This window comes from Eleginops maclovinus, chromosome 5, assembly GCF_036324505.1.
Source record: "Eleginops maclovinus isolate JMC-PN-2008 ecotype Puerto Natales chromosome 5, JC_Emac_rtc_rv5, whole genome shotgun sequence".
Classification (NCBI taxonomy): domain Eukaryota; kingdom Metazoa; phylum Chordata; class Actinopteri; order Perciformes; family Eleginopidae; genus Eleginops; species Eleginops maclovinus.
The window spans coordinates 13,957,774-13,985,754 of NC_086353.1; the positions used below are offsets into that span (position 1 = coordinate 13,957,774).

The window sequence follows — 27,981 nt, forward strand, 5'->3', positions numbered from 1 at the left end:
GTTTTTGGTCACTTGGTCGTACAATACCAATAAGCATTGTTGAGTTTATTTCAATTTTTCCCCACACACTCCATTGTAAGGCACTGAAAGCACATTGGGATACAACAAAACAAATAGTTGAAAACTGTTGTTTGGTTGGATTTTTGTGAATTATAAGTTAAAGCATTCAAAGAACAAGATATATTTGGTTTTGGTTGGATGAATGAAATCAAGCACTAATCTGATAATGTATTATTTCCCACATTAGGCCATCAGTGTACAAGATCATTGGTGTAGGGATGTCCAAGGCTGCAGCTGTCAGGCAGCTGTGGAGGAGTCATCGCCTATCAGGGTCCTGCATTAGACCTGCGTGCATGTGGGTGTAGGATTATCTGAGAGGTGTATTATCATAATTATTAAGCTGTTGGAGGCAGGGGCTATAAGTATCTCCAAACGTCCACATAGTTTCTCTTTCATGACCCAAAAACACGTGGTAAAACAGCTTCTGGTACAAAACATAAAAGTACTCATTCTGCACAACGAATTATTTCACAATAATGGATTATTGAAATATAATTAATCTTAACTTTAGCTGTGCAGCTTGTTTCACTGAGGGATCAACTTGTATGTAACTTATGATAAAATATGATGAGGTGGGCTTTTTTTTAAAGCATTATTCATGCTCAGCTCTCTGACTAAATGTTACACATTCTTGCACACATTTGCACAGCCCTCCACTTTGAAATATAAAACATTATAGTTTGCCATTTATTGTCATATATATTCATAGTCCTAAGTATTTTAGTTTTTTAACTTTTAAAGTTCTTTATATATTTAAATTTGGTTAAATTTGGTTTAAATACTTGTCTTTATTCTTCTGCTAAATTGTTTCTTTAAAATACTAATTTTCATTATCTTTATATATTTGACTTACTATTGCAACTTAATTTCTTGGATTGTTTATGTTTGCACCACCAGACACCAAAGCAAATTCCTTTTGTTAACGTACCTGGCAATAAACTTGATTCTGATTCTGATCAGATTATCTAAGAAATGTTTGTAGGTGTTTGTATTTTTTCTTTGTTCTTAATTAAGACAGCATTGATCCAAGTCTGCTAGGTAACTAAATATATTAAATACATGTAGTGGAGTAAAATTACATTATTTCCCTTTTAAATGTAGTGGAATAGTGTACCATACTGAAGTACAGTATTGTGTAAATGTACTCATTTTACACCACTAACCCTAAGTAGTAGTAATGGTAGTAACACATAATAACCTAACAGCACAAGAAGTACCTTCCCGATAAAAATCCCCCCTAATAAAAGCAGTAGGCAATAGTCACATGTTTCTGTTTATCTGATTGATGGAGTAAAATCACACAGCAGACCCCGGAGACCCTCCTCCCTCCTCCCGGTGATTGATACAGCAGCGCCGGTAGGGGCGGGGCTCACTGCAGCAGTGCGCCTCTCGAGCTGTCTCCGGTAATGTTCCATAGGAAACACACGCCCCTCTCTGCCCCTGCCGAGAGACAGGTGGTTGGACTGTATGCCTTTTTATTTTCCCTCTTAGAATAAAACGTATCTGTTTACAGCACGGAAGAGTCGGTTGGCGCGAGCGCGTCCCCGATGGACTTCCAGCGTGTGACCTCCGCGAGCACCGGGCGCACCGAGAGAGGTGGGGGGCAACAACCGAGAGCCCCGCCGATCTACAACCAAATGTTTTCCGGCGAGCTGCTGTTCACGGGAGGGGGTCTACCGACAGAGGAATGAGATGCACGAGTAAAAAGTTGACACGGTTTTGGTGGGAATTTTCAGCTGGAGGAGGCGGCGGGAAGATTTCTGACTATCCTCCGGTGTGGAACTTCCCTGGGGGGGTTCATTATGGCTTCAGGCGCCGGTAAGGCTGCTCAGCCCCTCGGGCCGGGCTCTTCCGTTAACGGGACTGCGGCAGAGTTCCCGAACATCGAACAGGAGCTGTACGACTACCAGATGCACAGTAAGATGTGCAAGAAGATCGCTCAGCTCACCAAGGTAAGAGCCTCCGGTGACACCGGGAGAGTCAGGCTGACGATGATCTGATATCTGCCTCACTAGTATCTGCCATGCCTAGAAACATAGTAAAGCTGCACAGCCAATCGAGAGGGCGACCTTTAATGATCCTGGGACAAATGACAAATTATAGGAACACCAAATGTACCTACATGCTTATTGAAAGATACTTTGTTTCCAAATGGATTGGAAAAAAACATAATACCATAATTATTATAATAATAATGACACAATAATAATAATAATAATAATAATAATAATAATAATAATAATAATAATAATAATAATAGGTGAATAAGCCTATAGGCATAAAACTGAATATTGCAGCATTAGACACACACTCATTGTTTGAACACAACTATAGGCTAGATGTACACTGTGTTACAAATCATCAACATCTCTCAGGATAATGATTTGAAACTTGGATCAGGGTTCACTTGTCTTCGTGACTGACACAGTAATCAGACATGAGCGATCAGTCAGAGCTCTAGATGTTGGCTGCAGGTTTTCAGCTATTGGAGAGCCAACGCTTGCGGGGTGGCAATTAGTAACCTACATGGTGTAGACTAATTGTCAGTTGATTTATGGATTATCTTCACCATGCACTGATTTATAATTTATGCCAAATAATAAAAAAGGAAGAGAATTGCACAATGCCACAGCCCAAAAGGATGTCTCTTTGTTTGACCATCAGATAAAAAGGTATCAATGAACAGTGATAAGAGCAGCAAAACATCCACATTAAAGAAGCTGTAACCACCATATTATTTGTAACAAAAATGCATTCACTGGGTTATCCACACAACGTTATTATAGTTGTTTCTTTTTAGGCATCAACATCTGCTGTTTATCCTCCACATACAGTATGAGTGTGCAGGCAGGGATGCTTGACAGCTGCAGCAGGAGTAGCAGTATCTGCTCTGGCTTTTCATACGGCAAGCATAGCTATATGGGGTTTCTCCCTCTCTCTGGTGAACAATAACGCTTACAGAAGCAGGGCATGACCCATCGCTTGTTGAGCTATGACAATTACTGATGACTGTGCAGTTCGCATCCTCTCCTATGGGTTCACCTCTGTGCAGCCAATAGGTGTGTGTGTCTTCAGCAGCAGCTATGTTTATTTCAATGTAAGCTGCAGGTTAAGGCAGCAACTAACAAATATAAAAACATTATAGCAGGGTTCGAAATAACGACACGCCCGCAAGCCCGGGTCTAGTAACTTTCTTACCGGGCTAGTAACTCTATGCACTTGCCTGCCCGTGTGTCTGGCAATTTTACAGCCCCTTTGCACGGAGCGTCTATTACAAGCATTACGGCCGTCATCGCGAACCTATTTTTGCTATTGTAAACCTCTCTTGCACAACATAAGATTGGTCTTATTTCGCACACGCTGCATTCGTGTCTTAATGATTTGTTTATTCAAATGTTTTTGTCCCTTCTGATAACCCGTAGGGTTCATGCTGTGTGTTGCCCACGATAACATGTAATAAAGTTAGCGTTCAATCTTATAGGTAAGCCACGTCATTTTACGGTGAACATAATCTTGGTTTTAGAAGTTAAGGTCACACAGGAGTATATTTGTAATGAGTTTGCCTGAATGCTAATCGTGTACACTGTTAAATGTTGGGTGATTTGTATAACTAGCACTTTTAAATCATTTGTAAAACATAAAAAATGGATGGAGATGTCAATGAGGAGATGTTAGATCTAGCAGTGACATACGGTGAGGTTCGTGGCTGGCGAGGCAGACACTTCCACTTTCAGTCAGATTTACGAGTAGGCCTATCTTAATCACTATAAAATCTGCCATTTTGACGAACAAGGTCATAAACGTCAAAGACATAACGTAGTCTCATAACGTAGCTCAGATCAACGGCAGAACAAGCATAACCCCGACTGGTGCGCTCTCGCACGTCCCCCTCATTGAGGCAGAGCTAGCTACTGTGTTTGCCTCCCTTCTGCGTTTTCACTGCAGTTGATCTAGTAATGGCCCTATTCACTTTTGATTTTATTTAAGGTTTGTCTTAGGGATTTCGCTGATTATTATACAAAAAAACTCCAAACTCCATACACCCACCATAATAATAATAATAGGCCTATAGAAAAAAAAATGACTATAACAAGTCAACAAGTTTAGTAGTCCAAGGGCTTGGCCCTATACCACATTTAGCTCTGCCTCCTCTGCCTCCCCTGACTGCAAGTCTGTGAGTAATAGTAGTAATATAATCAGAACTAGCATTAAATGTACTGTATAAAGAATGAATAAATACATGTTCACAATCAATCTTATAGATGCTGTGCAAGAGAGGTTGACAATAACAAAGCAAAATCATGCTCCGTCAGTGGTGTGGTCTCACGCCTAACCAACCACCTGAAAAGAAAAAGAAAATGGATTTAAAGGAAGTGAATAAGGCATACGATGCCACTAAAAGGAAACGAAGTGTAGTGCCTGCATGGAAAGCAGAATTTCCTTGGTTGATTGTGGACGAAAGTTAAACTTTATTCTGCCTGCCATGTCAAACTGTATACGGCCCCCATGCTGAAACCCGACAACAGAGGGATATCTTCAGAAAGCGAAGTCAAGGTTCCTTTGTCAAAGGGTGTCAAAACCTGAAGCATGACACTTTAGTCTGTCACCAACGATCTGACGGCCACAAGGAAGCCCAGGAGAAGTATGAGGCCAGGAATAAGAAGAAAGGTGAGAGCATAGCCGAGAAGACCATTGAGACTTTGAATACTAAAGTATTTCAGAAGCTCAAGATACTCTTCATAAATGCCCACGCCCTTGCCATGCACTGCAGACCAGTTTCTGATTTCAAATGGATGTGTGAGATGGATGAGAAGAAGGGCCTGGATCTCGGCAGCACCTACAGAAATGAAAAGAGCTGTAAGGAGTTTTTGGTTGCTATAGAGCTCCTGCAGATGATGTCATATATGCTGGTCACGTGACGAGATACGACAGGGGCAGCCATTTTGGCAGTCATCGCGGCAGTAAATTGACAGGCACTGGCAGACTGTCAAGGATGGTGGATAACTGCTGTGCACCAGGTTGCACAAATAGGCGTGGGAAAAAGAAAGGTGTATCGTATTATCGCATTCCTAAAGACGCGGAGAGGAGGGAGAAGTGGATTGGAGCGATTAAAAGAGCCAGGAGCCTTCAGAAAAAGACTGAAAGATGGGACCCCCCCGGCCGTTGGCTTTCGCTTATGCAGTGATCACTTCATATCAGGTGGGTGAAGGAATACAGTACAATGCTACAAAAAGTTTCTGGTCAGTTTAATTAAATTTAATTAGTTTAATTTAAGAAGTAGCACCCAGTTATTATAGCTAACGGACACTGTGATGTCCCTTTTTAACTCAACAAGTGTGGCTCTGGCGCAGCCTAGCCAGTTAGCAAGTTAGCTTGTAGCAAGCTAGTGGTAAACAAACCCGTGTTGAAATATTCCTTCTTATTTTGTAGGGAGAAAGAGTGATAATCCGTTGAGTCCGGATTTTATCCCCTCAATTTTCGATTACCTTCCATCTCCAGAGAAGAGGAGACATAAAACGAGACTGGAGGTTTTTAACAGAAGGCAGAAGGCTAAACTGCACAAAGTAGAGCAGGCAAAGATATCTGCTAACGTGACACTGCCTATCAAACTGGAATAATTTAATACTTACCCTTGCAGTGATGATGCCGAAGTTTTTGGATGTAAGACTCCACAGTTGAATGTTGTTTACGAAGCCGGACTGACACCATTTGTAAGCCTCCAAGCTTTTGTACGCTCTGAGGGAGTCTCCTGAGTACACTGATGGAAAGCTTACAAGATAGCTGTGGATGTCTGCGTAGCGCAAGTCGGGTACATCGTCTTCAGAGCAGGAGGTTATGCTCTTGAAAAGCACACCGGGTGAATTATATGGGTCGCTTATATTTAATCTCTCTAATTTTGTACTATAAAGCCGAATTTCACTTGAATTAAAATGAGAAGTATACTCGCTCGGTAAGAAAACACTGGCACCGGTGGTCATGTTGACTGCCAAAATGGTGGCTCCCAACCAAAAGTCACGTGACCGCAGGAGCTCTATAGCCGAAATCACCCGTCTAGCAATTGAAGACAAGGTAAAGAGTGCTAAGTTTATCACAATAATGTCCGACGGATCAACAGATGTCTCTGCCACTGAACAAGAGATTGTTTACTTGCACTTTGCAGTGGATGGCAAGACTCACTGCAATTTCCTTGGACTTGTACAGTGTGACAAACCAGATGCCAATGGCATCTATGATGCTATAATGCAAGCTGTAAAGCTCCCGGGGATCCCAAAGGAAGAAATGATGAAGAAGATTGTGGGATTTGCTGGCGATGGGGCGGCTGTCAACACCGGGAAAAAGGCTGGGGTGATCGCTCTCATGCGGGAAAGAATCAGTGGAGACATACTGATGGTGCAGTGCATGGCCCATAGGGTGGAATTGGCCTTCAAAGAAGCCATGAAACAAGCCTCTTTGTTCATCAAAGTCTATGTCCTCCTGGATGCTCTGTACAAGCTTTACAGGATCCCTAAACAGGCCGCTGGTTTGAAGGCAGCTTTCAGTACCACCAACATCTCCAAGATCTGGCCTGTCCGAGTTGGAGGAACGCGCTGGGTTAGCCATACCCACACAGCACTGCAAAACATGTTGCGTGGTTACCGTGCAATTGTTCTTCATCTCAGTCAAGTAAGACATTTGATAATAATAACATGTTATTAACAGCCCGATGAATTTTCTGTTGCATGAATGATATCATCTGATATCCACTGTGGCAACATATTGAAATACATTTTTGTAAATTGAAATTTAAAAAAATATTAAATGAATTGCAGGTTGCCACCACCAGGACAGCTAGTGGTATGCAAGCAAAGGCAAAAGGTCTCCTGAAAACGCTGCGCTCCAAAGATGCCATGACTTTTGCCCACTTCCTAAGTGACAATCTGGCCGTTCTCTCCAAACTGTCGAAGACGCTGCAGCAGAGAGAAGTTTGTACCTATCATGTACATGAAGCACTGAAGGCCACAATGACCAGCATCAACAAATTCAAGGACCGGTAATATAGATACATTGCTCATTAAATCATGAAGTCATTTCCTGCTCTAATTAGTTGTTTAACCACTTGCTTATTTACGTAAATGCTCTTTGCTATTGCTGGTTCTTTTGTAAATCACAACTGTTTTATGCCTTTATTTTTGGTGGTGATGGTTTTGGTGCTGGTTTCACTATTTCAGGGCAGGACCTGAGCAGCGGAAACTCCAGCAGGGAGACTGTAACTCCTTTGAAGGTCAGACCCTAACAGGGGTAGACCACTCTTCAGGCCAGATTGAGAAGGTCGTTGAGGCATTGGTTGGTTCACTAGCCCGGAGATTCAGTGACATGGGAGGTGAAGTCCTCAAAGCTACAAAAATAGCGGACATGCAGTCATGGCCTCAGGAGCATGAAGATGATTTTGGGGATGACTTCATTGGAGTGATTATCGACCACTACAGGGAGCACTTCGACAATGTTGGAGTAGATGTAAGTGCAATCGAAGCAGAGTGGACCTCCCTCAAACAAGCATTGTACGAAAACCAGGGGAACAAGATTCACTCCATGTCCTGGCCATCTGTGTTTGAGCTTTACAAGAGCACGTTTCCAAATATCCTGCATGTAATTGATCTGGTCTTATCACTCCCTGCCGCCACCTCTGAGTGTGAGAGAGGATTCTCTCAAATGAAGATTACCAAGTCCCAGTACAGGAATAGACTGAAGGCTACCACCATGACAATGCTCATGACAATTCAGCTGCACTCAGAACCTACAAAGGATTTTGATCCATCATCTGCCATTCACCAGTGGAATCAAAACCACAATCGCAGACCCAACTTCATGGAGGGAAGAAAGAAAGGCAGAATGGCAGCTTTGGAGGGAGCCAAACAAGTGCAGGAAGAGATTGATGGAGTTGACGGAGTGGATGGTGCTCAAATGGTTGCTGAAGCTGCTGGGGGTGCAGTAGTTGAAGCTGAAACCAAGGAGATAAACTCTGATGACTCAGACTGGTTTACAGACATGGAGGATAATGTAGATTCTGACGATGGTGAGATGGAAGATAGAGGTCTTGTTGGTGAGGATGAGGAATGATTGTGGTAGTCTGTTGTAGACCAATTACTACTGCTATTACAGCAAGTATTACGGTTTGTATTACCATTTTGCCTAAATGAACTGATGTTGATCGTTTGATCCACTGCTAATATTGTTCATGTCCCTTGTTCTCAGTCTGTTGTTCTACTTTAATAAATTATTGTTTGTAATCTGCTGTGTTTTTTCTTTGAAGAAAATGTAAAGCGCTGTCACTTATCCCAGCCTAAAGTATACTGATAATACAATCATGCCAAAAATAGCTGAAAACACAAATACAAAATAACAATAATGTCCAATTTGATCTTTTCTGAGCTGAAAGTCCGCCAAATCGCTTTTTTTATTATTATTATTATGAAAATTGTGGTGTATGATGTGAAAACGTGATGCGCGTGCCTACGACATACATTGATTTGCTTGGTCTAGTAACTTTACACCAGGGCTAGTAACTTTTGAAAGTTACTAGCCCTGTGGTCTAGCTCCTATTTTGGCCGAATTTCATACACTGATTATAGTCTAATCTGCAAATCAGTTTTCCATTGGTCAATTATTCTTTTCCTCTAATATTCTCATTAAAGAATAATCTTTTCTGAAATTGTGTCATAATAGAGTAAAAAATGTCCATCCCAGTTTCTCCAATTCCAAGGTGATGTCTTCAGTCGGAAACCTAAACATGTAAGCCCAAAATGATATGAAGCTGAGAAAAGCAGGAAATCTCCATATTTGAGAGACAATTTTTGCACAAGAAATTACTGAATCGAATATCACATTTATTATTTTTCTGTGTATCTAATAATCAATTATTTTAGCTATTATTGCAGCTGTACTGCAGTTGTGCTTGCGTGTGTTGTTCATAAAGCTTCTTCTCAGATGCACACGAACAAAGATGACACAGCTGAGGGGTCAGCACTAGTGTCTTTGCTTGTTAGAGGGATTTGCCAGTCTCGTCCTTCTACCTCTCCTGCCCTCTGCTCCTTCCATCGCTATGAAAAAGAAGCCTGGACTTATGTCTCTCTCTTGAAACTCTATGCAAGCCCCACCAGCCCGCTTTAGCTCTCTGATGGCCGCAGTAAAAAAAATCCGAGACCCAGAGTGCTGATGAAATATAAGAATCATCATATCGGATATTTGGTGCAAGCATTTTCTCAGAGCTTTGGGATGCTGGGCATGTGACACAAAGTTTATTTGAGTGTTTTGGGGGTGGGGTGTGGAGTGGAGAGGAAGTGGGAAATGGGTCAGCTGTGGTAACCTTATATATTTATTAACCCCTGCTCACACACACAGTCATGCACTTTACACACCTCCTCGAGTCTGGCTGTCCCTAACTCCTCCACTCACCCATCCACACTTATGCTTGACTTGCACATCCTCCACCCCCCCCTCTGCTGAGAGTGGGTCTACCCTGGTTGAATGGGTGCTGCTAAAGATAAACCAGCAGCACGTCGGAGTGTGTTTACACGGTGGAACAAGCCAATGGGAAGAAAGCCGCGCTGACCATGTCAGGCCAGCTGTTGTGAATGTTCACATAAGCTTGTGTGTGAACAGAATACACAGAAGAGAGTAGTCTCTTTATGTGACTCACAGAGATCGACAGTAGCATACTAAAGTGTGTGTTTGTGTGCACATATACAACAGCACTTTTGATTGGCGGCTCTAATTCTGTCTATGTGATTTCCTGTACTTATCTAGCTTACACTGTCTGTCACAATGTTCCCTGCTTTGTAATCCAGCACAGCCGGTTCCCTCTTTGATATGTGTGTGTGTGTGTGTGTGTGTGTGTGTGTGTGTGTGTGTGTGTGTGTGTGTGTGTGTGTGTGTGTGTGTGTGTGTGTGTGTGTGTGTGTGTGTGTGTGTGTGCGTGCGTGCGTGCGTGTGTGGGGCTGATGTAAGTGTGCATGCTTGCTTGTCTCTTTCCCAAGCTCTCCTCTGTGCACCAGCAATTTCACTCTACATCTCACTTCAGTTTCAAAAAGCTTCGTCACAGGGTCTCCTTTACAATGTAGAACCAAATATGAATTTCATGCTTTGCTGACTATGAAGTTGTTGTCAATAAGCACAGGCTCCAGCTTGGGAAGATATATGAATAACATTATCGATTTGCAGGATCAATATGGGGAACTCGGGACAGGATTTACAGTAGCAAGTGTCCAAACTGAGTGAGCCGCCATGCCAGGTGTCTTGAGAATTTACTCCAAAAGCTCAGTCCAAGTGTTACACCTTTTACATTGGAATTTAAAAGAGTGTCTAAACATGGGCTTTAATCAATAGCAAGGCAATGTCTAATATTTTTCACAACCATATCATAAGTGGTGCAACAAAAGAGAATCAGCTGCTCAATACCAGAATTACTTTTTATATAAGTTGGAGGACACTTTGAATCAGTAACTTTAGCAAAGTAATTTGTGCTAACAAGCCATGTAACCATTTGACATACAATATACAAAAATTAGTAATTGAATCTCCATTTCCCACTTTTTTAATATCTAGGTTGGTTTGACAACGGAAGATGCTAAATGATTAACCCCCTTATACTCTTTGCATTTACCATATCTTTTTGAACAGCACTAGAGCAGAGTCATTTGAAAATTAAATGTCAAATAATTTAGGTCACAATGTAAATTAAAATGTAAATTGATTATTCAATTTACATTCTAATTTAGACTTAAAGTATGCATCAACAAATATATTTTTATACTAACGTTGCATACATTTCAAAATAAATTACATTTGGAAATTGTCAGCCATAATGCGGAGTTGGTCTGTGTCAGCCTCCATTTTATTTAGCAGTTTTAAATGTCCTTAATTTGCTTGGCTTGACTCACTGATGGGCTTGTCCTTGATTTGAGCAAGTTACATGGTCTTGTTGAAAGCTTCCCAGAAGGGTATTCAATTTCTAACAATCGCAAAAGGGTGTTAGGTTGTTGTTGGGAATGCTTGCTAAATTGTCCTCTTATTCTCCTTGTTCTCACACTCAAACTGGCATAAGAGAACAGACAAGAACAGCTCTCGCACATACGCACGGACGCACGCACACACACGCACACACACACACACACACACACACACACACACACACACACACACACACACACACACACACACACACACACACACACACACACACACACTGCCCTCAGAGTCTGTCCTCTATTCAGTGTCCCCTTCAGTCTTTTGAGTCATGACCCATAGTTCACGAGCCAAAGTTCAGGCACAGTGACGTTATTGAGTATCCAGTGTGACATACTGTACGAGTGTTACACTGGCATGACAGAGAGAGGCGAGTTTGTGATTAGAATCTGGGAAGATGTCAAATCCATCATCAATAGCTGTCGTTGAATTGTACATAAAACACCATAGATTTATGGAGATTGCCAATGTTTAGACCATGTTAGTGTTTGTGTGTAAGAAAGAAAAAGACACACACACACACACACACACACACAGGGAATGTCTGGCAGTGCTGTGCCAGCTGTGTTCTGCAGACAGAGAGGCGTCTGGGTAAAATATGAGCCTATGTATCCCCTGCATACACCCATAAACATGCACATACAAACACACACATACCTCTGAGGGTGGGTAAGTGAGCCATCAGGGTCAGTAGACGCATAGGATGACACTGTAGACATGTCGTAGAGGGTAAAGTGAATAGTGAGGAGAAACGGGCCATATTTCAGGTGTTAGTCACAGACTATATTGGGAGGAGGGGGAGAGATTTCATATGCTGGCCGGCAGGAGAATCACTGCATGAAGCGGCAGTGCCTGGACTATATTAACTCACCAGACTTTGGTTACAGGGGATGAACACTGTTTGTCAGTGTTGCTGTGTAACCTCTATTATTTGGGTTTGAGGATTAGTGTATTTCCATGTCAGTCAGTGTCAGTGTAATATTTGTTATCAGAAAGCTGCCAGCTCTAAATATTGGCTCCATAATGTCTGTGTTTGTGGAGAAGTGCTGGTGTCAGTTTTCCTGCTATTTGCGAGTTAGATGAATATAGGAAACAAGCCCACAGAGGCAATCATCTGAATCCATGAGGACGTAAACTGTAACAAGGTCAAATTATACTGAGGATTGTTTTCCGAAGGAGATTTGGTTAAGAAAGTACTATTAAAATCCATCAACAAACAATGATATTGAGATCCTGTTAGTCATGTAAAAGGAAAGTAAAACCGTGAATATAATCTGACATTTATGAAACAGAAATGTTTTATACGCAATGTGTGCTTGCAAATCAAACGAGGATGCTAATTTTAATCTTTTCTTATCAAAGAGAAAACATCTTTTACTCAGCCTGCAAATAAATCTTTCAATGTCAGCTTAAACTCAACAATGACTGGCGGTTTCAGCTTTAAATTATTCTGCAGTTAGTTCCAAAAATAGAGAGAACGCTTCAAGAAAGCCCTTCTTCCTCAAGCTCTCGACCTGAAGGACAGAAAACCCAAAACTTTTCAGCTACTGTTAAAAACAAAAAAGAAAATGTTAATGCAGAAAGACCTGAATGGCCTTAAAAAAACATCCTTATCAACCAAGAATACAAAACACAATGACGAAGAAGAACAATTAATAAACAAGGACATCTTTGATGTGCGATTCCTGGGGCATGTAGACTGTAGGAAGCACAACAGTCTGAGATACAAACATATTCACGTGAGTCAAGGGAAGTGGTGCTGATCTGCTCCTATTATATCTCTCAAAGAGTTGACTAGAGTTCAAAATATGTATTTGGTTAGAATTGTGCCAAACTGTCATATTTGCTTGTGTGTTGTTGATTCTCCCCAGGTGATCTATTCTCTGAACATGAAGAATGAGGAGCAAGAGGTGGCCCTGCAGACCTTGAGCCATGCCCACCACGAGGAGCTGCACCGCATCCTGGTGGAAACATGTCACGAAGGGGAGGGGTCGCTGCTGAGGACACGCCTCCTTGAGCTGCAGGACTCCCTGCATGAGCAGCAGAGAGTAGGAGCCCAGGTGTGTGTGTGTGTGTGTGTGTGCGTGTGTGTGCGCACTCTTACCCTCCTGATCAGGAGATAAACAGACCTCACTCAAGGTCACGTTGTATTGATGTTTTTTAATGTGTAAACAGCAAATCTAAGCCGCCCCTCATGTGACCTACAACAGTCAGATATCCTGTGACTTTACCCAGCCATAGACCTTATCCCTAATTTACATGCTGCGCACACCAATAAAACATCAACATGAATCATAAATACCCACATGAGTTTCTTATGAGCTCTTTGGATACAGAATTCATCTTAAGAAGTAAAGAGATTTAATTTTGAAGATTATAGCCACAGTTTGTTTGTTGTCAGTCCTTTCTGCGCTATTTATCGGACATTTTTCCCGCTAATTCAGAGACATGTTTTGATTGTAGAACGGGAAATACATCCCTACATGGAAAATATTTGAATGACTATTATATACTATGGGCTCTGTTTTTGTGAATTTGGTGACCAGAGGTACAATCACAATCCTGGTGCAATGCAGCCTGGGATATGGGCTAGAAGAAGATGAAGACATTGGTAGCAGCAGGAATAAATTATTATAGTCGGAGCAGGCGAGTGCTAAAGTACAACTAATGCGAAACTAATGCAATACACATAACACCGTGTTGAAGTCTTATGCTGTTTCCACAGAAAGTATTGGAATGTATCAGTTAAATTCATCATCACTACCCTGTCTCTTTGAATAATAACATAACATTGTAAAACTGCAGGCAGCCATCATATTTATATAAAGTCTTTTCTGAAGCTAGTAGCTATGGTATTAGCATAGTACCACACTTCTCCAGGTAGAAAAAGCAACAGACTTAGGTCATATTTTTTCATATCGATTTCCTTATACTAGTTAGGTGAGAAGCTGGTTAAAGGTTTTGATCTAATCTACAGTGCAGGCAGGTAATGATGTTTTGCTACACACTGAGTATGTCAACATTGTAGCTGATAAACCTTTGTGGCCACAATCTTGCCCTTTTTTAAATGTTTCATATTTCCACTGTTCATTTCAGTGATTCAAGCTGTTTCTGCACATCACATTTGAGGTGAAATGTAGTATTGTTTTTGCCTTGTGAATGTAGCACCAACTAAATATTTGATCTGTAAGATGTTGTTAGCATTTATGGTGTCTTAAGTGTTTGAAAGTTTGCATAATGTGGTAAAAAATAGTAATTCTAGCAGTTTTAATGGAACGCTGTCTAACCAACTACTAAAGATGCGCACTCTTTTAATGTTAGTGCAGTTTGTAACACGTTTCCACTCTGCCCCCAGGTACAGGCAGACTTTGAGTGCTTTCGGATACAGGCGGAGGAGAGGGGACGTGAAACTGAGGCAGAGTTGAGAAAAGAGTTTGAGGAGAGGCTTCAGGCTGCAGAGGAAGAGCTCCAGGAGGCCAAGGCCCAGATCAGTGATGCTCAGGAGGAGAGCCTGCGGTTGAGCAAAGAACTCGAGAAGGCCACGGAGCAGATCCAAGAGATGGGTGCCAAATGTGAGGCGCTACAGAAAGCAGCTGATGAGGAGAGACAGCGGGAAGAGGAGCAGAGACAGAGGGCAGATGAGGACAATAAGAAAGAAAGACAAACAGAGAAGCGGGAGGACTCAGAAAGAATGAAAGCAATCCTAAAGGAGGTAAAAGTGCTAAGGGAGGAAAGTGTTCGAGCAGATGAGGAGAAGAGGAGAGCGGTGAAAGAAGAGAGGGAGCAATGGGAGCGAAAGATGAATGATCATAATGAAGAGCAAGAGGAAACGAGGAAGAAGATGGAGACAGAATGGAGAGAGGAGCGGCAAAGGTGGGAAGAGAGGGAAGAAGAGGAGAAGAAGGGGATGCACAGCGCCCTACGAGAGAGAGTGAAGAGGGCGGAGGCGGAAGTGGAGAGTCACCTGGAGAGGTTGGCAGAAAGCAAGAGAAACACAGTCAAACTGCAAGAGCGTATACAGGTACACACACACACACACACACACACACACACACACACACACACACACACACACACACACACATCCATAATCCTCCCAATCATACTAAAACTAGAATGCTGTGAAAAAAACAGCTTCCCTGTCTCTGATGCACCCAGCTAATGATTGTGTTGATGGGAAAGGGAGCGAGATGGAGGCATAGAAAGCAAGAGGGGGGGGGGATTTGCTTGTCTAACCACTGGCTGCCCTCCCTGAGTGCTATTCCCACTGCCAACTCTCTGCTAATGAGTAGTTTGAGCAGGATAGATTCGCTGCACCACCACCATTACCACCTCACGGATGAGCATTAAGAAGCCCTATGAGAGCTGGCACAGAGCTGACATAAGCCCGCACAGCAAACCATTAAGGGCTCATAGCGGGGAGAGATAGCTCCCTGACTCACCACATTTCATCCCCCATTTTTTTCCTATTGCCCTCCCCTTCTTTCTGACTTGCGTTCTTTCTCTTCTTTCTCCTAATCTATGTCAAAGTTTCTGTGGGCTTCTCTCTCTCCCTCATCTGTCTTCTTCTTTTTTCCTTTCTATTCCCCTGTGCTCTTTGTTAAACCCACAAAACTCCTCTGCATGGCCCTCCTTACTTGCCCTCGTGCTGTACTTCCTCCCGGGCCCTCATGCCTCCCTCCAGGACCTGGAGGAGGAACTGGAGCTGGATCGGAGGCGAGTATCTGAGGCCGAGGGCGTGGCTAAGCGGGCGGAGGAAGAGCTTGGGGTCGCAAAAGAGAGGCTGCTGCTGCAGGAGGACGAGCTGCAGAGCAGAGCAGGTAGTGGTCCAGTCTGTGTCTACCCACCCTCTCACCTGTCCTCTCACCTGTCTGCTTAAGAAAGCTCACATCAGTGAAAATCAGCTGAGCTCAGTGCATTTCCATTATTCATTCTGACTCAGCGCTAATTAAGTTTTCGCCTCACACCATTATAATATATACAGAAAATGCAACAAATGCACATTATTCATCTTCCATAAAGGCAAACAGTTTCATCAAAGTGTCATCGTACCTAGTCAGCAAGAACGCCCTGAATTTTATTTATTGCACGAGAACGAATTTTGTTTTAGGTGCTTCCTCATTCAGTATGGGTCTGCTGTAGGTCCATTCTGCTTCTATTATGCATAATCAATCAATACATGCTTGTGTTCACTTGGGTGTTTGTTGGTGTTTATTTGGTGTGCGTTCCGTGTGTGTGTATCAGAGGAGCTGCTGAACCGCGGGGGCTGTGAGGTGTGTGTGTGTGCTGAAGTGGAGGAGCTGAGGAGCCAGGTGAGCCGCATGCAGAGCAGAAACAGAGAGCTGGAGCTGCAGAGCAGCGGCAGAAACAGCGACCACGCCCGGCAGATACGGCAGGTAAAACACAGCAACCAACACACACACTTAATGAAGAGCTGCTGTCTTGAAAAGGATTGTACAGTTGTGCTTGATAAAGTGACTATTGAGTGTATAATGTCTGTGTTGATAGCATGCTGAGGCGCTGTCCAGCCTGCGCTCTGAGATGGTGAGGGCCCAGACAGAGGAGCTGCGTCGAATCCAAAAACATGCAGACGACGAGAGGGACAAACTGCAGAAGGATATTGAAAAAGAGAGAGACACCGTACAGAAGGAAAGGGAACAAGAAAAGAATAAGTTTGAGAAGGACAGAAACAGACTGCTCAGAGAGAGGGAGGAGGAGAGAGAAGAAGTGGAAGGGATCAAAGAACGTCTGAGGAGAGAGAAGGAGGAAGAGATGGACCGGCAGAGAAAGGAACTGGAGGTCGAGAGGGTTCGGGTTCGCTCACAGTTGGACAAGAATATTGAACAGGTGGAGGCGGAGAGAGCCAATGTGCAGCAGAAGCTGGAAGAGGAGAAGAAGAGATTGGTGGAGAAGGCTGAGGAGGACAGGAAACGGTTGAAGGAGCAGGTGCGGAAGGCGATAGAGGAGGTGATGAGGAGGCATGCGGCTGAACTCCACAGCGTCCAAGAAGCTCTTAGTTCAGAGAGGAAGACCAACAAAGAGGTCAGCGTCCGTCAAACATCATGGGGGGGTTCTTTTTTTTTGTCAGAAGATTTGGAGTGCAGGGAGAGGAACCGTTAGTAAAAGGAGAGATTTTTCATAAAGTGCAGCGATTTCAGAACATGTCTAAATAGCCTGCTGTGTAGCTGTGGCACCCAGCTCCTGTTGGCCTAATTATTTGAGTTTAAGTATTATTCGGGGTTTAATTATTTCCTACACAAGAATAATCGCTGTAAGGAATCATTTTTCTTTCATCGTCTCACACAGTTCCAACGGTAATATGTTCTCTGATCTTTGTCAGAGAACATATTAGAAAAAAAAATGTAGAAACTCCATAAAGCGAACACAGAAATTAGGTTACGCCCGACTTGTGACCCGATGTTAGCAGCTGCATGTCAAAGGCGTATAACGAGGTCAACAACAAAGTGATTTCTTTAGTTTTTAGAGGGGCTTAAGAAATGAAATCATAAATTAATTAGCAAAAAAAGACAAATCTAAACAATGTAAGTAGCTTTAATGTTGATTCTCTCATGTACTATACTGTATATATCACCTTTACATCTGGTCTAAAGAGCAGCTTTAATGAATATCTTTAAAGCATTTACATTTTGAAATATAATGAGATTTTATCACATAATTACCTGGATTTTAAGCTTTTTTTAAATATGAACTTTATCAGAAAAATTTAATAATTAGGCTTTGGAACAAGAAGGGGATAGTATGGATGGGTTGAAGTTCTATTCAGGAGATAGGTTGTGAATGGAGTAATGGTATTGATACATTTTCTTGGAAGGTGTGTTCACGTTTGGATGAAGAGAGGAGGTCCGCAGAGGAGCTCCGCAGCGAGCTGGAGAGGGACAGAGAGGAGCTGAGGACAAAACTTAAAGATGCCACCAATGAGGTCAGAGGTTAAATTCTACAAAATGAGCATTTATACCAGTGACAACAATTCTTACTTTCTGTTGTCATATGTGAAGTTAAGCTCCTGTGCTCTCAGACCTGTAGGCTGCAGTCAGCAATCGAACAGCAAGACAAGAAAGAAAATGTGGCCCCTGAAGCTGCAGCCTCCTGTGGACCACAGTGTTCTCGTCAGGAAGAAGATCTTCATCAGACCCGGAGTCGTCTGGCTCGAACGCAGGAAGAGGCAGAGAGGCAGCGGGACAGGCAGCAGAGAGAGATAGCGACCCTGAGAGCTGACAAACACCGGCTGGAGGAGAAAGTCCTTGAGCAGAGCCGACTGAACACGGAGAGGAGTCTTCTCGACCAGAGCCAGCGGCAGACTGAGGACCGGATCAGGTAACAGAACAAACATCAACCTGCCAGAAGTGCTTAGGCTTACATTACAAAGCCCTGGCTCTGATTGTAATCCCCACTGTCATCCTGTTAAAAAATCACTGGGGAAGATCAAAGTTGAGAAGCAAATCATACAAATCATGGTTCATTACAAACAACAGCAGCCGTCTGTCCGGTTCTAAAATGGGCAAGCAAAGTTCAGAAATACATAATTGGAAGTCGTCAAATATGTGTCCCCCCAGATTTTAATTTTTTATTCTAAACAACTGCCTACACCACTTAACCACTTTGACTGCATGAAGAAAAAGCCACCTGGTCTAGCTTGTATTAGTTAGATGGAGGGTGCCAAGCTTAATAATCCTGTCTGATCCTCAAGTTAACGTTAGGTGATATCTCTAGCAAAGTTAGTAAACACTGACTTGCAATTTACTTCAGCCTTTCCACAACACCAACATACTTTAGACTCATATAAAGTTTGGCTAGCGTCAGTGTGCCAACAGTGTTCATTCAACATATGAGAGACTATATTTTTCTATGTTATATTTTCACTTCATGATCACAGCTGAACAGTCAATGATCAGCGACAGTTTTTAGTAATGATCATTCGAAAAGCCTGCTTAAAAGTAATCATGTAATATCATGGATTATGATGATACTTTTATTTGTTCAAAGACAAACAGTGGTAAAAAAGAAATAACAATTTCCCCCCAGGGTGTAAATTGGTGTATACCAATTGGAGGGTCAGTGGTTCAATCCCCTGCCCCTGCAGTTAACACATTGAAGTGTTGACCCCAAATTGCTTCAGTAAGCATGTCTTTGGTATTGAAGTGGATCCTTTGGATTAAAGCGTAAGCTAAATGTAATGTAATGCATTAGCACTTCTTCCTCCATTGCTCAGGTGCCAATGCCTGCAGCATCTTTTCCTCTCTTACATTTGGTCATTTTAATTGGAATGAGCTTTATTGACAGGTAATGTGTTTTACCAGTAAAAAACATGACTAGAAATAAGCCGCAGTGATAAAAACAATTCATGTTGATACAAACAACAGTGTCAGTACATAAGTGAAAATTAAATAATGCCACAATCCGACATAAACTCTAGCTATAATGATTTCATAATGGCATTTAGTCCTGTCCTGTCTCACATCATGATTCAACACATCTTCTGTTTCATTACTGGATAAACATAGTGTAAACTGTCAATCCTTTTACTTTAATCGGTGTCATTAATCTAAAATATCATATAACATTCAGGTTTCTTATAAACCTATGGCATCATTATTGTTGTTTCTTTTCTTCAAAGTTAGCGACTTGACTTTCCTGTTGTTGGGTCTTTTCCATTCAAAGGCACACAAAACCTGAGATTAAGATGCTTCTGCTCCAGAAATAAACCAGTGAATTACTTATCGCTTATTATGAAACATAAAACAAGGTTTTATAAAAAATGTATTCTGAAGAAAAGTGAGAAATAATTAGGTAACTACCACATCTATGAAGCCTCAAACTTAATCGTTAGGAGCCCCAGACAGTGAGAATGAGTTTAGCAAGGAGAATTAAGTAGAACATTTGCATGTAGGTTAACTCACTTCTGGTTCTGATGCATGCCTGCAGGGCAGAGTGTGAGGATCGTCTCAGAGCGGAGTTCAGAATCGAGATGAATGCCGCCGTGGCAGAGAGCGAACAGAGGTGGCAGAACAAAGAGCAGGAGCTGCAGACCCAGATATCTGAGCAGCAGAGTCAAATGAGCGAGCTGAAGTCAAAGGTGAGATACCTTCAAACCACCATCTGGGATCCCTCTTCAAAGTGCCTTCAGACATGCTGACTTTTCTCTCCTAAAATAATTATATTTTTGTAATATTTAGTTCTAGACTGAAAATAAATATGCCAATTATGATTTATCTGAACCCATTATGAGGATTTTGAAATGAACCAACAGATAATTATAAAGCGGAAACAAGCTAATTATTTGCCGTTTTTGCTATAAAAAAAAACCCCTGAAAAAACAGGTTATCAAACATTTTTGCCAATTTCTTTTCAGACAATCATTTTCAATACAACATTTTAAGGGTCTGAAGGGTCAGTGACACACATTTACACACATTTAACTTGGGTGACTCTTATATAGTCTCAAGGTTCAAGGGGCTTTATTGTCATATGCACAGTTCCTCCAACAATGCAACATAATATATATATAGTACAAGACGTTAAACAACAACAACATCTGACCAATCAAATGTTTCAAACTCCAGGTTTATTACTCATGATAAATATTTCTGAGCCTTTGGAATTCGGAGAAAATAACTCTGACCGTAACACCTGGGTGTCTGAAAGTCTGCTATGTGACGCTTTATAGATGTAAGTGTTTAACAGAGAGGAAGGCTGTGCTACTCATCCTGCTTTCATCCTGAGTATGTGGGATCCAGTGTTTTGAAGCCATTTTACAGACTAAATGTCAGAATATTTTTGTTGCATCACTTTAACTGTTCTCCAACTTAATGGAAGTGCAAATACTAAATTGATGGAGTACTCTTTTAATGAGTTCCATAAGTCTATTCTGTGTGCACAAGGAAGTGTGTGAGATATTTATTTATTTCGCTAAAGCTTGTCTGAGTCTGCACATTCTTAAACAAAAGCAGCATCTCACATTTAATTCAAAAGTTAGTGGGAAAATTCATCAATTCAGGATTACTGCACACACTCAAAAGCCTTTAAAATCCTTTGCTCACAATTTTTCTACTCAATGCAGGCGGAGCAAGAGAAGGAGTGCCCGGGAGAAAATTGCCATGGCAACCCCGAAATTGACAGGCTTAGAAAAGAGGTCCAAGACACCAAGGAGATAAACAAGAAACTGAGGGATCTGCTGCAGGTACACTCAAATCATTTCTCTGTGATGAATAATTAAACAGCTCTGATGAAAGCGCTGCAGTAAAGAGGCATCGTAATGTGCTCCTGTGCTGTCTTAATCTGAGCGAGGTGCTACTGCAACAAACAATGTGTTACAGGAGCCCCAAACCCAGACTTCAGGAGAGGAGAGGCACAGTCACGCCAAGGCTCTGCAGGCGTTAGAGAGACAGGCGAAAGAAGATCTGCTGTCTGAGAGGAACAGACTGCAGACAATGCACCACCTGGAGCTAGGTATAACACACATAGACTCACACACATGTACACACATGTACACAAATGTACATATAAACAGGCATGAGCATTAACAAACATCTTGTTACACATACACTACTGTTTAACACATACAGAGCTGCACGGACACTCTCACACACACAGAGTGATTTACACATTGAGATTATAAATTCAACAGTGAAGTTGCTATTGCCATGGATACATTTCACCATGGCAACAGCAGCAGAAGCGTACCTGTTACAGTGGGCCAAATTGATTTTGTTTTCTGTATGTGGTTCTGTGTGTGCATTTGTGTGTGTCTGTGTGTGTGGGTATGTCTGTGTCTGGGTGTGTGTGTGTGTGTGTGTGTGTGTGTGTGTGTGTGTGTGTGTGTATGTGTGTGTGTGTGTGTGTGTGTGTGTGTGTGTGTGTGTGTGTGTGTGTGTGTGTGTGTGTGTGTGTGATATCAGATAAGCAGCGTGCAGAGTTGACCCAGCAGCACACAGAGTGGAGCAGACAGATGACCCAGAGACACATGCAGCAGATAGAAGACCTACAGGCACAACTACAAGCACACACACAGATGATGGCTCTTCAACAGGTAACACACACACACATACACACACACACTGCATGTAGGAACCCACCAGGATGAATGTGTCAGCATGCACACAAACACACACTTCTCATTCACACATCATTTTTATATAATATACAGTATATCTTTCAAAGATATATATTGTATCTTATATCTAACACACACACACATACACACTCACAAGAAAACAAGCACACACATATGTGCACACAGACAAGCCATTTCATAATCAACCTCTTTATCGTTCAGTTGAATAAAATCCTCCTTGGCTCTGGGAACACAGCATAATGAATCTCAGAATAAAAGCTGTGTGTGTGTGTGTGTGTGTGTGTGTGTGTGTGTGTGTGTGTGTGTGTGTGTGTGTGTGTGTGTGTGTGTGTGTGTGTGTGTGTGTGTGTGTGTGTGTCTGTGTCTGTGTCTGTGAAGGATCTGAAACAGCAGAACCAGAATCAGGTGTTCGAGCGACAGCTGGATGAGAGCCGCTGTGCCATGCTGGAGCTGCAGAGAGAAAATGCAGCTCTGAAGAAGCAATTAAAGGAGAGGTAAGGAAAGTGCTGATGTTGTTTCAACGTCGTTTATGAAAATAATTACTATTTTCATTATCTGTTCACCTTATGGTATTTTTTGTTAATGTCAAGAGAGCAGTGAAAAGTCATCACATTTTCCCTAAAACGAAAGGGGGGCATACAATAGATTGTTTTGTCAAATCAGCTGTCCAAATAAAAGATATTCAATGTTATAGATGAAAAGCTTTAATAATAAATCAATTCAAAAAAGGAGTTGCTATTTAATTTACCTCGTCAATGGATGTGGACATTGTCTCTTTGGAGTCAATAAAACAGCTGACCAATTACCAAGTTTCATCCTGAATTTCAAGCAAGAACTTAGAGGGATAGCATGAAATATTTGGAAATAAACTTAGATATTATATTTTCATCTTTTGACTTGTATCTCCTTTTTTCGTTTCAGATCAGTACAGGAGAATCCTGAAGCTGAAAAGAAAAAAGAAGAGGAAAGCGTAGATTTGCGGATAAAGAGAGACGCCCAGCTGGAAGAAGAAGCACAACGTCTGAAGGAGGAAGTGGAGAAACTGAGGGTGGAGATGGAGAAATTGGAGGAATCTCAGAAACACTGGGAGGAGAAGAAAGAGGAGGATGTAAAAGAAGAGGAGCTAGATGAGGAGAAAAAGAAGGAACGGGAGGAAGACAAGAGGAGAGAGGAGGTGGAGGAGATCAGGAAGAAGCACAAGAAGGAGCTGCAGAGTCTAGCGTCTGAATACAGCAGCGCCCAGACGCACCTGCAGGCTCGCATAGTGGCCTTGGAGAACGAGTGAGTTGAGGAGGGACATGTGGAGATAAAAAACAGTATGAAAAGTTTAAAAAGAAGGACGGGTATGTGAGAAAAGTGTGTGTGTTTGTGTATATGATTTAACTGCAGACTGCGCGAGCGGGAGGAACGGTGCAGGAGGAGGGAGCCTCGGACCGATGAAGTGCAGCTCGGGAGGCTTCAGGAGAGACTGACGGAGAGAGACCAGCTCATCAAACGATTAGTGGTGAGACAACGATCACACACACACACACACACACACACACACACACACACACACACACACACACACACACACACACATTGGCGATATGCAGGAAATCAAATATCCAGTGATGTAAGAAGTATTGGTACTAAGGAAAAGTACCTAATGAGCAATGCAAAAGTACTCCATAATAAGTCAAAGTTCTGCAGGAATAACTCTACCTTAGTCAAATTGCAAGTAAAAGTAGAAGATGCAATTTTAAGTAATAATTAAGGTCAAAGTACTTGCTTTGTCCCTCTGACTGATATATTATATGACATCCTTAGATCAAATGTATCAACTTTTTTCCTCAGAGGGAAACATAAGATAAGATATGATAAGATGTACTCTATCTATATTTTGTTGATCTTTTATCAACTGATAGACATCTGAAATGTTACTCTGACTAAACTTTGTGCTTAACTAAACATTTGTTGAATTTTACGACCTGTATATAGTATGCATTGTGTTAAATATTAATCTTTAAAGCAACTAATACTTCAAAGCTGTCAAGTGAATGTAGTGGAGTAAAAAGTATCTCAGAGAGGTCGGGATGTGAAACTACAAGAGTAAATAACAATTACTGGACTAGAGTACTTGGGTAAAAAGACTTACTTAATGTTACTTTTCACCTCTGCAGCTATCGCAATATTCTTTACCAAATACCACAATATCGATAATGCAACGTTATTGTAGTGTTGATCGTTGATGTTATCACAAAATATTGACCTGAACACAATGACAATCTGGTTAAAGGCATGATCTAGAACAGTCTACTGTAATGAAGCCTTTCAAACCAGGAAAATATGCCATATTACAATATTTTAAAATAAATGTGATGACTAAGAGATTATGTAAAACTGGGACATTTGAGTCAAATCAAACAGCAACAATGCCTTCATTTATCACCAGTGGTCATGTATGCATAGGACATATCTTTTCAAGTGTCCTCTGCCAGAGTGATGTGTCTACCATCTGTGTGGCATGAGGTCGAACAGTGAACAAGTGAAGCCTCCAGACACAGCTCTAATACCACAACAAAAACAGCACCAACTGTGAATGAGGCCAATGAAAGCCCTCTCTCGTCCTCCTTCCCTCCAGGAAGAGCGGCACCAGCTGCAGCTCCACCCTCCTGTTGCCGGGGACAACAGCACCCTCAGGCTTCGTGACAGCAAGTCCCGCCCCGGGAGCGTCACGCCAACCATGAGGGTGAGTTTGTCTGCTCTGCTCATGGACATCATGTAATCATCAAAAAGAGCCTCCTTCCAGCCAGAAGTGCTCACTGGGCCAGAGCCAAGCTCCTCACTGACACACTTCCCACTCCACAGATCAGCAGTCTGTCGCAGAGACAACATGCTTTTAATCACTTATAATAACAACACATAACAAACATGTAACTTGCCCAGTAATCATACAGCATAGAGAGTAAAAGCTCAGCTTAAGGATGCCATCTTGGAAAATACATTTGACTCTGAATAGTAACATTAGAGTTTATTTTCTCCTGCTGTATTTATGAGCTTCAATGAGACGCTTCTGAGGCTGCAAATAAACACAGTATTCAGTATGCATTAACTTTCATTTGTTCATATTAGTGTCAGTTATGGTATATGGTCAAACTGTAGACCATCTGTTGTGGTTAATCTAAGCACACTGTGTAATTCAGGCATGTTTACTGAGTGTCTTATGAATAACACTCCACTAAAAAATGCATTTATTATCAAACTCACACCCTGTGCACACTTGAAAGATTGTTGGTAAATACTTTATTTATTTTTTGACAGCTAAGCGATGCTTTTGTCAGCTTGGATTTTGAATAAAAAGAGATCAAAACAAACCACTCCTGAAGTGTAACCTACTTCTGTGGTGACTATTTATATGCTCATTTTGGGGCTAAATACACTCCTTCCTTTCAAAGAGGCATGATATGATTTAAGGCTGTGTATTTAACCATGATTAGGGTTTAAGACATGGTTAATTATCCTGCAGCAGTGTCTTTGATTTGAAGGTTTGATACACCTTCCCTATAATATATAAATATAATATGTTATGACTGATGTGAGTTCAAGCTGATCACAGCCGCTGTTCTCCAAACTAAAAAGATCAAACATTCTTCAGACTACAGTGTGTGAATGTCTGATACTCAAAAAAGAACATTTTGGGCTGCATATCCCTTGAAATTCACACTTTCCAGCCCACCCCTCACTGCCACTCTTGCTGAGGAGCTGACACTAAAATGATCTCAGTATGCTCCATTTTAAATGAGTGTATCATCTTATCAATGAAAAGGCGGTTTAAATGAATTAAATATACACAGCACTCACAACATCTTGAACTTGATGAACCAGCCATCTACTGCATCTAAAGGAAAAAGATATTTAACTTCATATGCAGGTCACAAACATAGAGTTTGATTAAAAAGTGATTTCCCCCAAACAAATATATAAATCATGTGTTTGTTGGAGACTTTTTTCAGATGTGGATAATTTATTATAATACTGAGTATTTATGGTGACAAGACTCTCTCTAACTACGCTGCTATGGACAATCATTTGCATTAGTGTACATATTTTTACTGTAATATGTTTATCTTCATCTGTTTATAAGTGACTGTTATTTTTGTTAAATTGACTGTTGTGCTTTTATATTTGCATTTCTTATTGATGCCTCTTAATGTGGGAATTTGTATATATGTGTCCATGTTTGATTATGTAGCTATTTTTAGATATTTTAACTTTTATTCCTCGGGATTGGGAGAAACAGCATTCTGATCTCTCTGTCTGTATCTCACACACAGATGATTGACAATCAAGTTAACTTTAAATTTGAATTTCAAATGTAAGTTTTGATCTATTTTTATTTGAGAAAAGGAGTATTTAGTATTTATATTTTCATTCAATTCACAAGAGTGACATGTTTTTTTAATTGTTTTATAGCAGTCAATAGAACAAATTACAGGTTTTTTTGTCAGTGTTTGATTCCATCTAAAAGTACACGGTTATAGAATTGTTCTACATATCTTGCAACCATATAAAGGAGGTTGTATTTATATCATTTAAGTATAATAGACAAAACTTAAATATTGAACATACTGCATGGTGACTTTTATAACACCAACTTGAACCATGCTCGCGTCATCGATTGTGTGTGAATTTGTCCTCCAAACAGAGAAAGCGTGTGGAGTCTCCTCCTCGGGTCACCAGCATCGCCAGCGCCTCTTCATACGACAGGAGCATCTTCGTCCCCCCCTCCTCATCGTCGTCTTCCTCCTCCTCCTCATCCTTCCATCAGCACTCCTCCTCAACCCTCCCCCACCAGTCCACCTCCCAACCCCAGACCTCCCCCCACTACTCCACCTCCTCTCTTCCACACAAGCACTCCTCCCTCTCCCTCAACCAACATTCCTCCCCCTCCCTCCCTCGCTCCACCAGATCCCGGACGTCCTGCATCCCTCCAACCCCGGCGCCCACCGCCCCGCTCCCCGTCTGCCCCTCACCGCAGACGGGCATTCGCTACGTGTCGCCTTCCTGCCATGAGCCACATGCACACCTGCAGGCCCAATCAATCAGGTAATATATATAAAAAATATCTTGGTGTTACGAATCTATAAAGGGAGAGGTACGAACCAATGACTATTGGCAAACTGTCTGATTCAGGATGAGATACCACACTCACCTGACACCAAAAACATGGCAGCATTATTAAGAAATCTACAAACATAAACAAGAGAAATGTTCTTATTGTCTGCCATTTCTTATCTTATAAATCACTTCGTCTTGAAAAGTGCTACACACACACTCTCACACATCTGGAAATGTAGTATTAAATGGTCTCAGTTTTTCATTCTATTGGTTTTAAAGTTGAATGGCCTGACTGTGCTGACTTACCATGAATGCATCAGAGCATGCAGCTTAATAGGTTCATATCCCCCGAGTTTCAAAATAAGCATAATGCTTCAAACATAAACATAATCATGATTATTTTTAAATCAATGCATGTGTTTTTCTTCTGTTCTGTGTTTTGTAGGGGCCCGTACCTGGAGCAGAGGGGGACAGAGGGTCTGAAACAGGAGTGGTTCACCAAATACTTCTCCTTCTGAGCACAATTACACACACACACACACACACACACACACACACACACACACACACACACACACACACACACACACACACACACACACACACACACACACACACACACACACACACACACACACACACACACACACACACACACACACACACACACACACACACACACACACACACACACACACACACACACAGCAGCTGCAAGTACATTTCCT

General features: G+C 41.8%; 2 protein-coding genes and 1 long non-coding RNA gene across 3 annotated transcripts; all 3 read left to right on the forward strand.

Moving 5' to 3' along the window:
- The first annotated feature begins 1,523 nt into the window (after positions 1–1,523).
- Positions 1,524–27,833, forward strand: fam184b (family with sequence similarity 184 member B). The gene is made up of 18 exons (XM_063883104.1): positions 1,524–2,012; positions 12,933–13,121; positions 14,417–15,082; positions 15,746–15,881; positions 16,306–16,457; positions 16,570–17,103; positions 17,894–18,001; positions 18,098–18,396; positions 20,005–20,155; positions 21,140–21,259; positions 21,396–21,528; positions 21,978–22,108; positions 22,532–22,647; positions 23,075–23,434; positions 23,543–23,657; positions 24,777–24,884; positions 26,841–27,241; positions 27,699–27,833. Exons 1-18 carry the CDS (start codon positions 1,863–1,865, stop codon positions 27,769–27,771), a joined length of 3,942 nt encoding a protein of 1,313 aa, XP_063739174.1. The 5' UTR covers positions 1,524–1,862; the 3' UTR covers positions 27,772–27,833.
- On the forward strand, positions 5,217–6,959 carry LOC134864164 (uncharacterized). The gene is made up of 3 exons (XR_010165791.1): positions 5,217–5,259; positions 5,491–6,723; positions 6,870–6,959. It is a non-coding gene; the product is annotated as an uncharacterized LOC134864164 (long non-coding RNA).
- On the forward strand, positions 6,984–8,327 carry LOC134864162 (uncharacterized). The gene is made up of 2 exons (XM_063882952.1): positions 6,984–7,090; positions 7,269–8,327. The coding sequence occupies exons 1-2, from the start codon at positions 7,062–7,064 to the stop codon at positions 8,155–8,157; spliced, it is 918 nt and encodes a 305-aa protein (XP_063739022.1). The 5' UTR covers positions 6,984–7,061; the 3' UTR covers positions 8,158–8,327.
- Positions 27,834–27,981: the final 148 nt, after the last annotated feature.

Bases quoted from the DNA above. Each gene is read 5' to 3' on its own strand.
- LOC134864162 (XM_063882952.1), top strand. From the start codon at position 7,062: ATGACCAGCATCAACAAATTCAAGGACCG. The intron at 7,091-7,268 runs GTAATATAGATA...TCACTATTTCAG, and splicing joins ATCAACAAATTCAAGGACCG to GGCAGGACCTGAGCAGCGGA.
- fam184b (XM_063883104.1), top strand. From the start codon at position 1,863: ATGGCTTCAGGCGCCGGTAAGGCTGCTCAGCCCCTCGGGCCGGGCTCT. The intron at 15,083-15,745 runs GTACACACACAC...GCCTCCCTCCAG, and splicing joins AACTGCAAGAGCGTATACAG to GACCTGGAGGAGGAACTGGA. The intron at 23,658-24,776 runs GTGAGACAACGA...CCTTCCCTCCAG, and splicing joins AGCTCATCAAACGATTAGTG to GAAGAGCGGCACCAGCTGCA.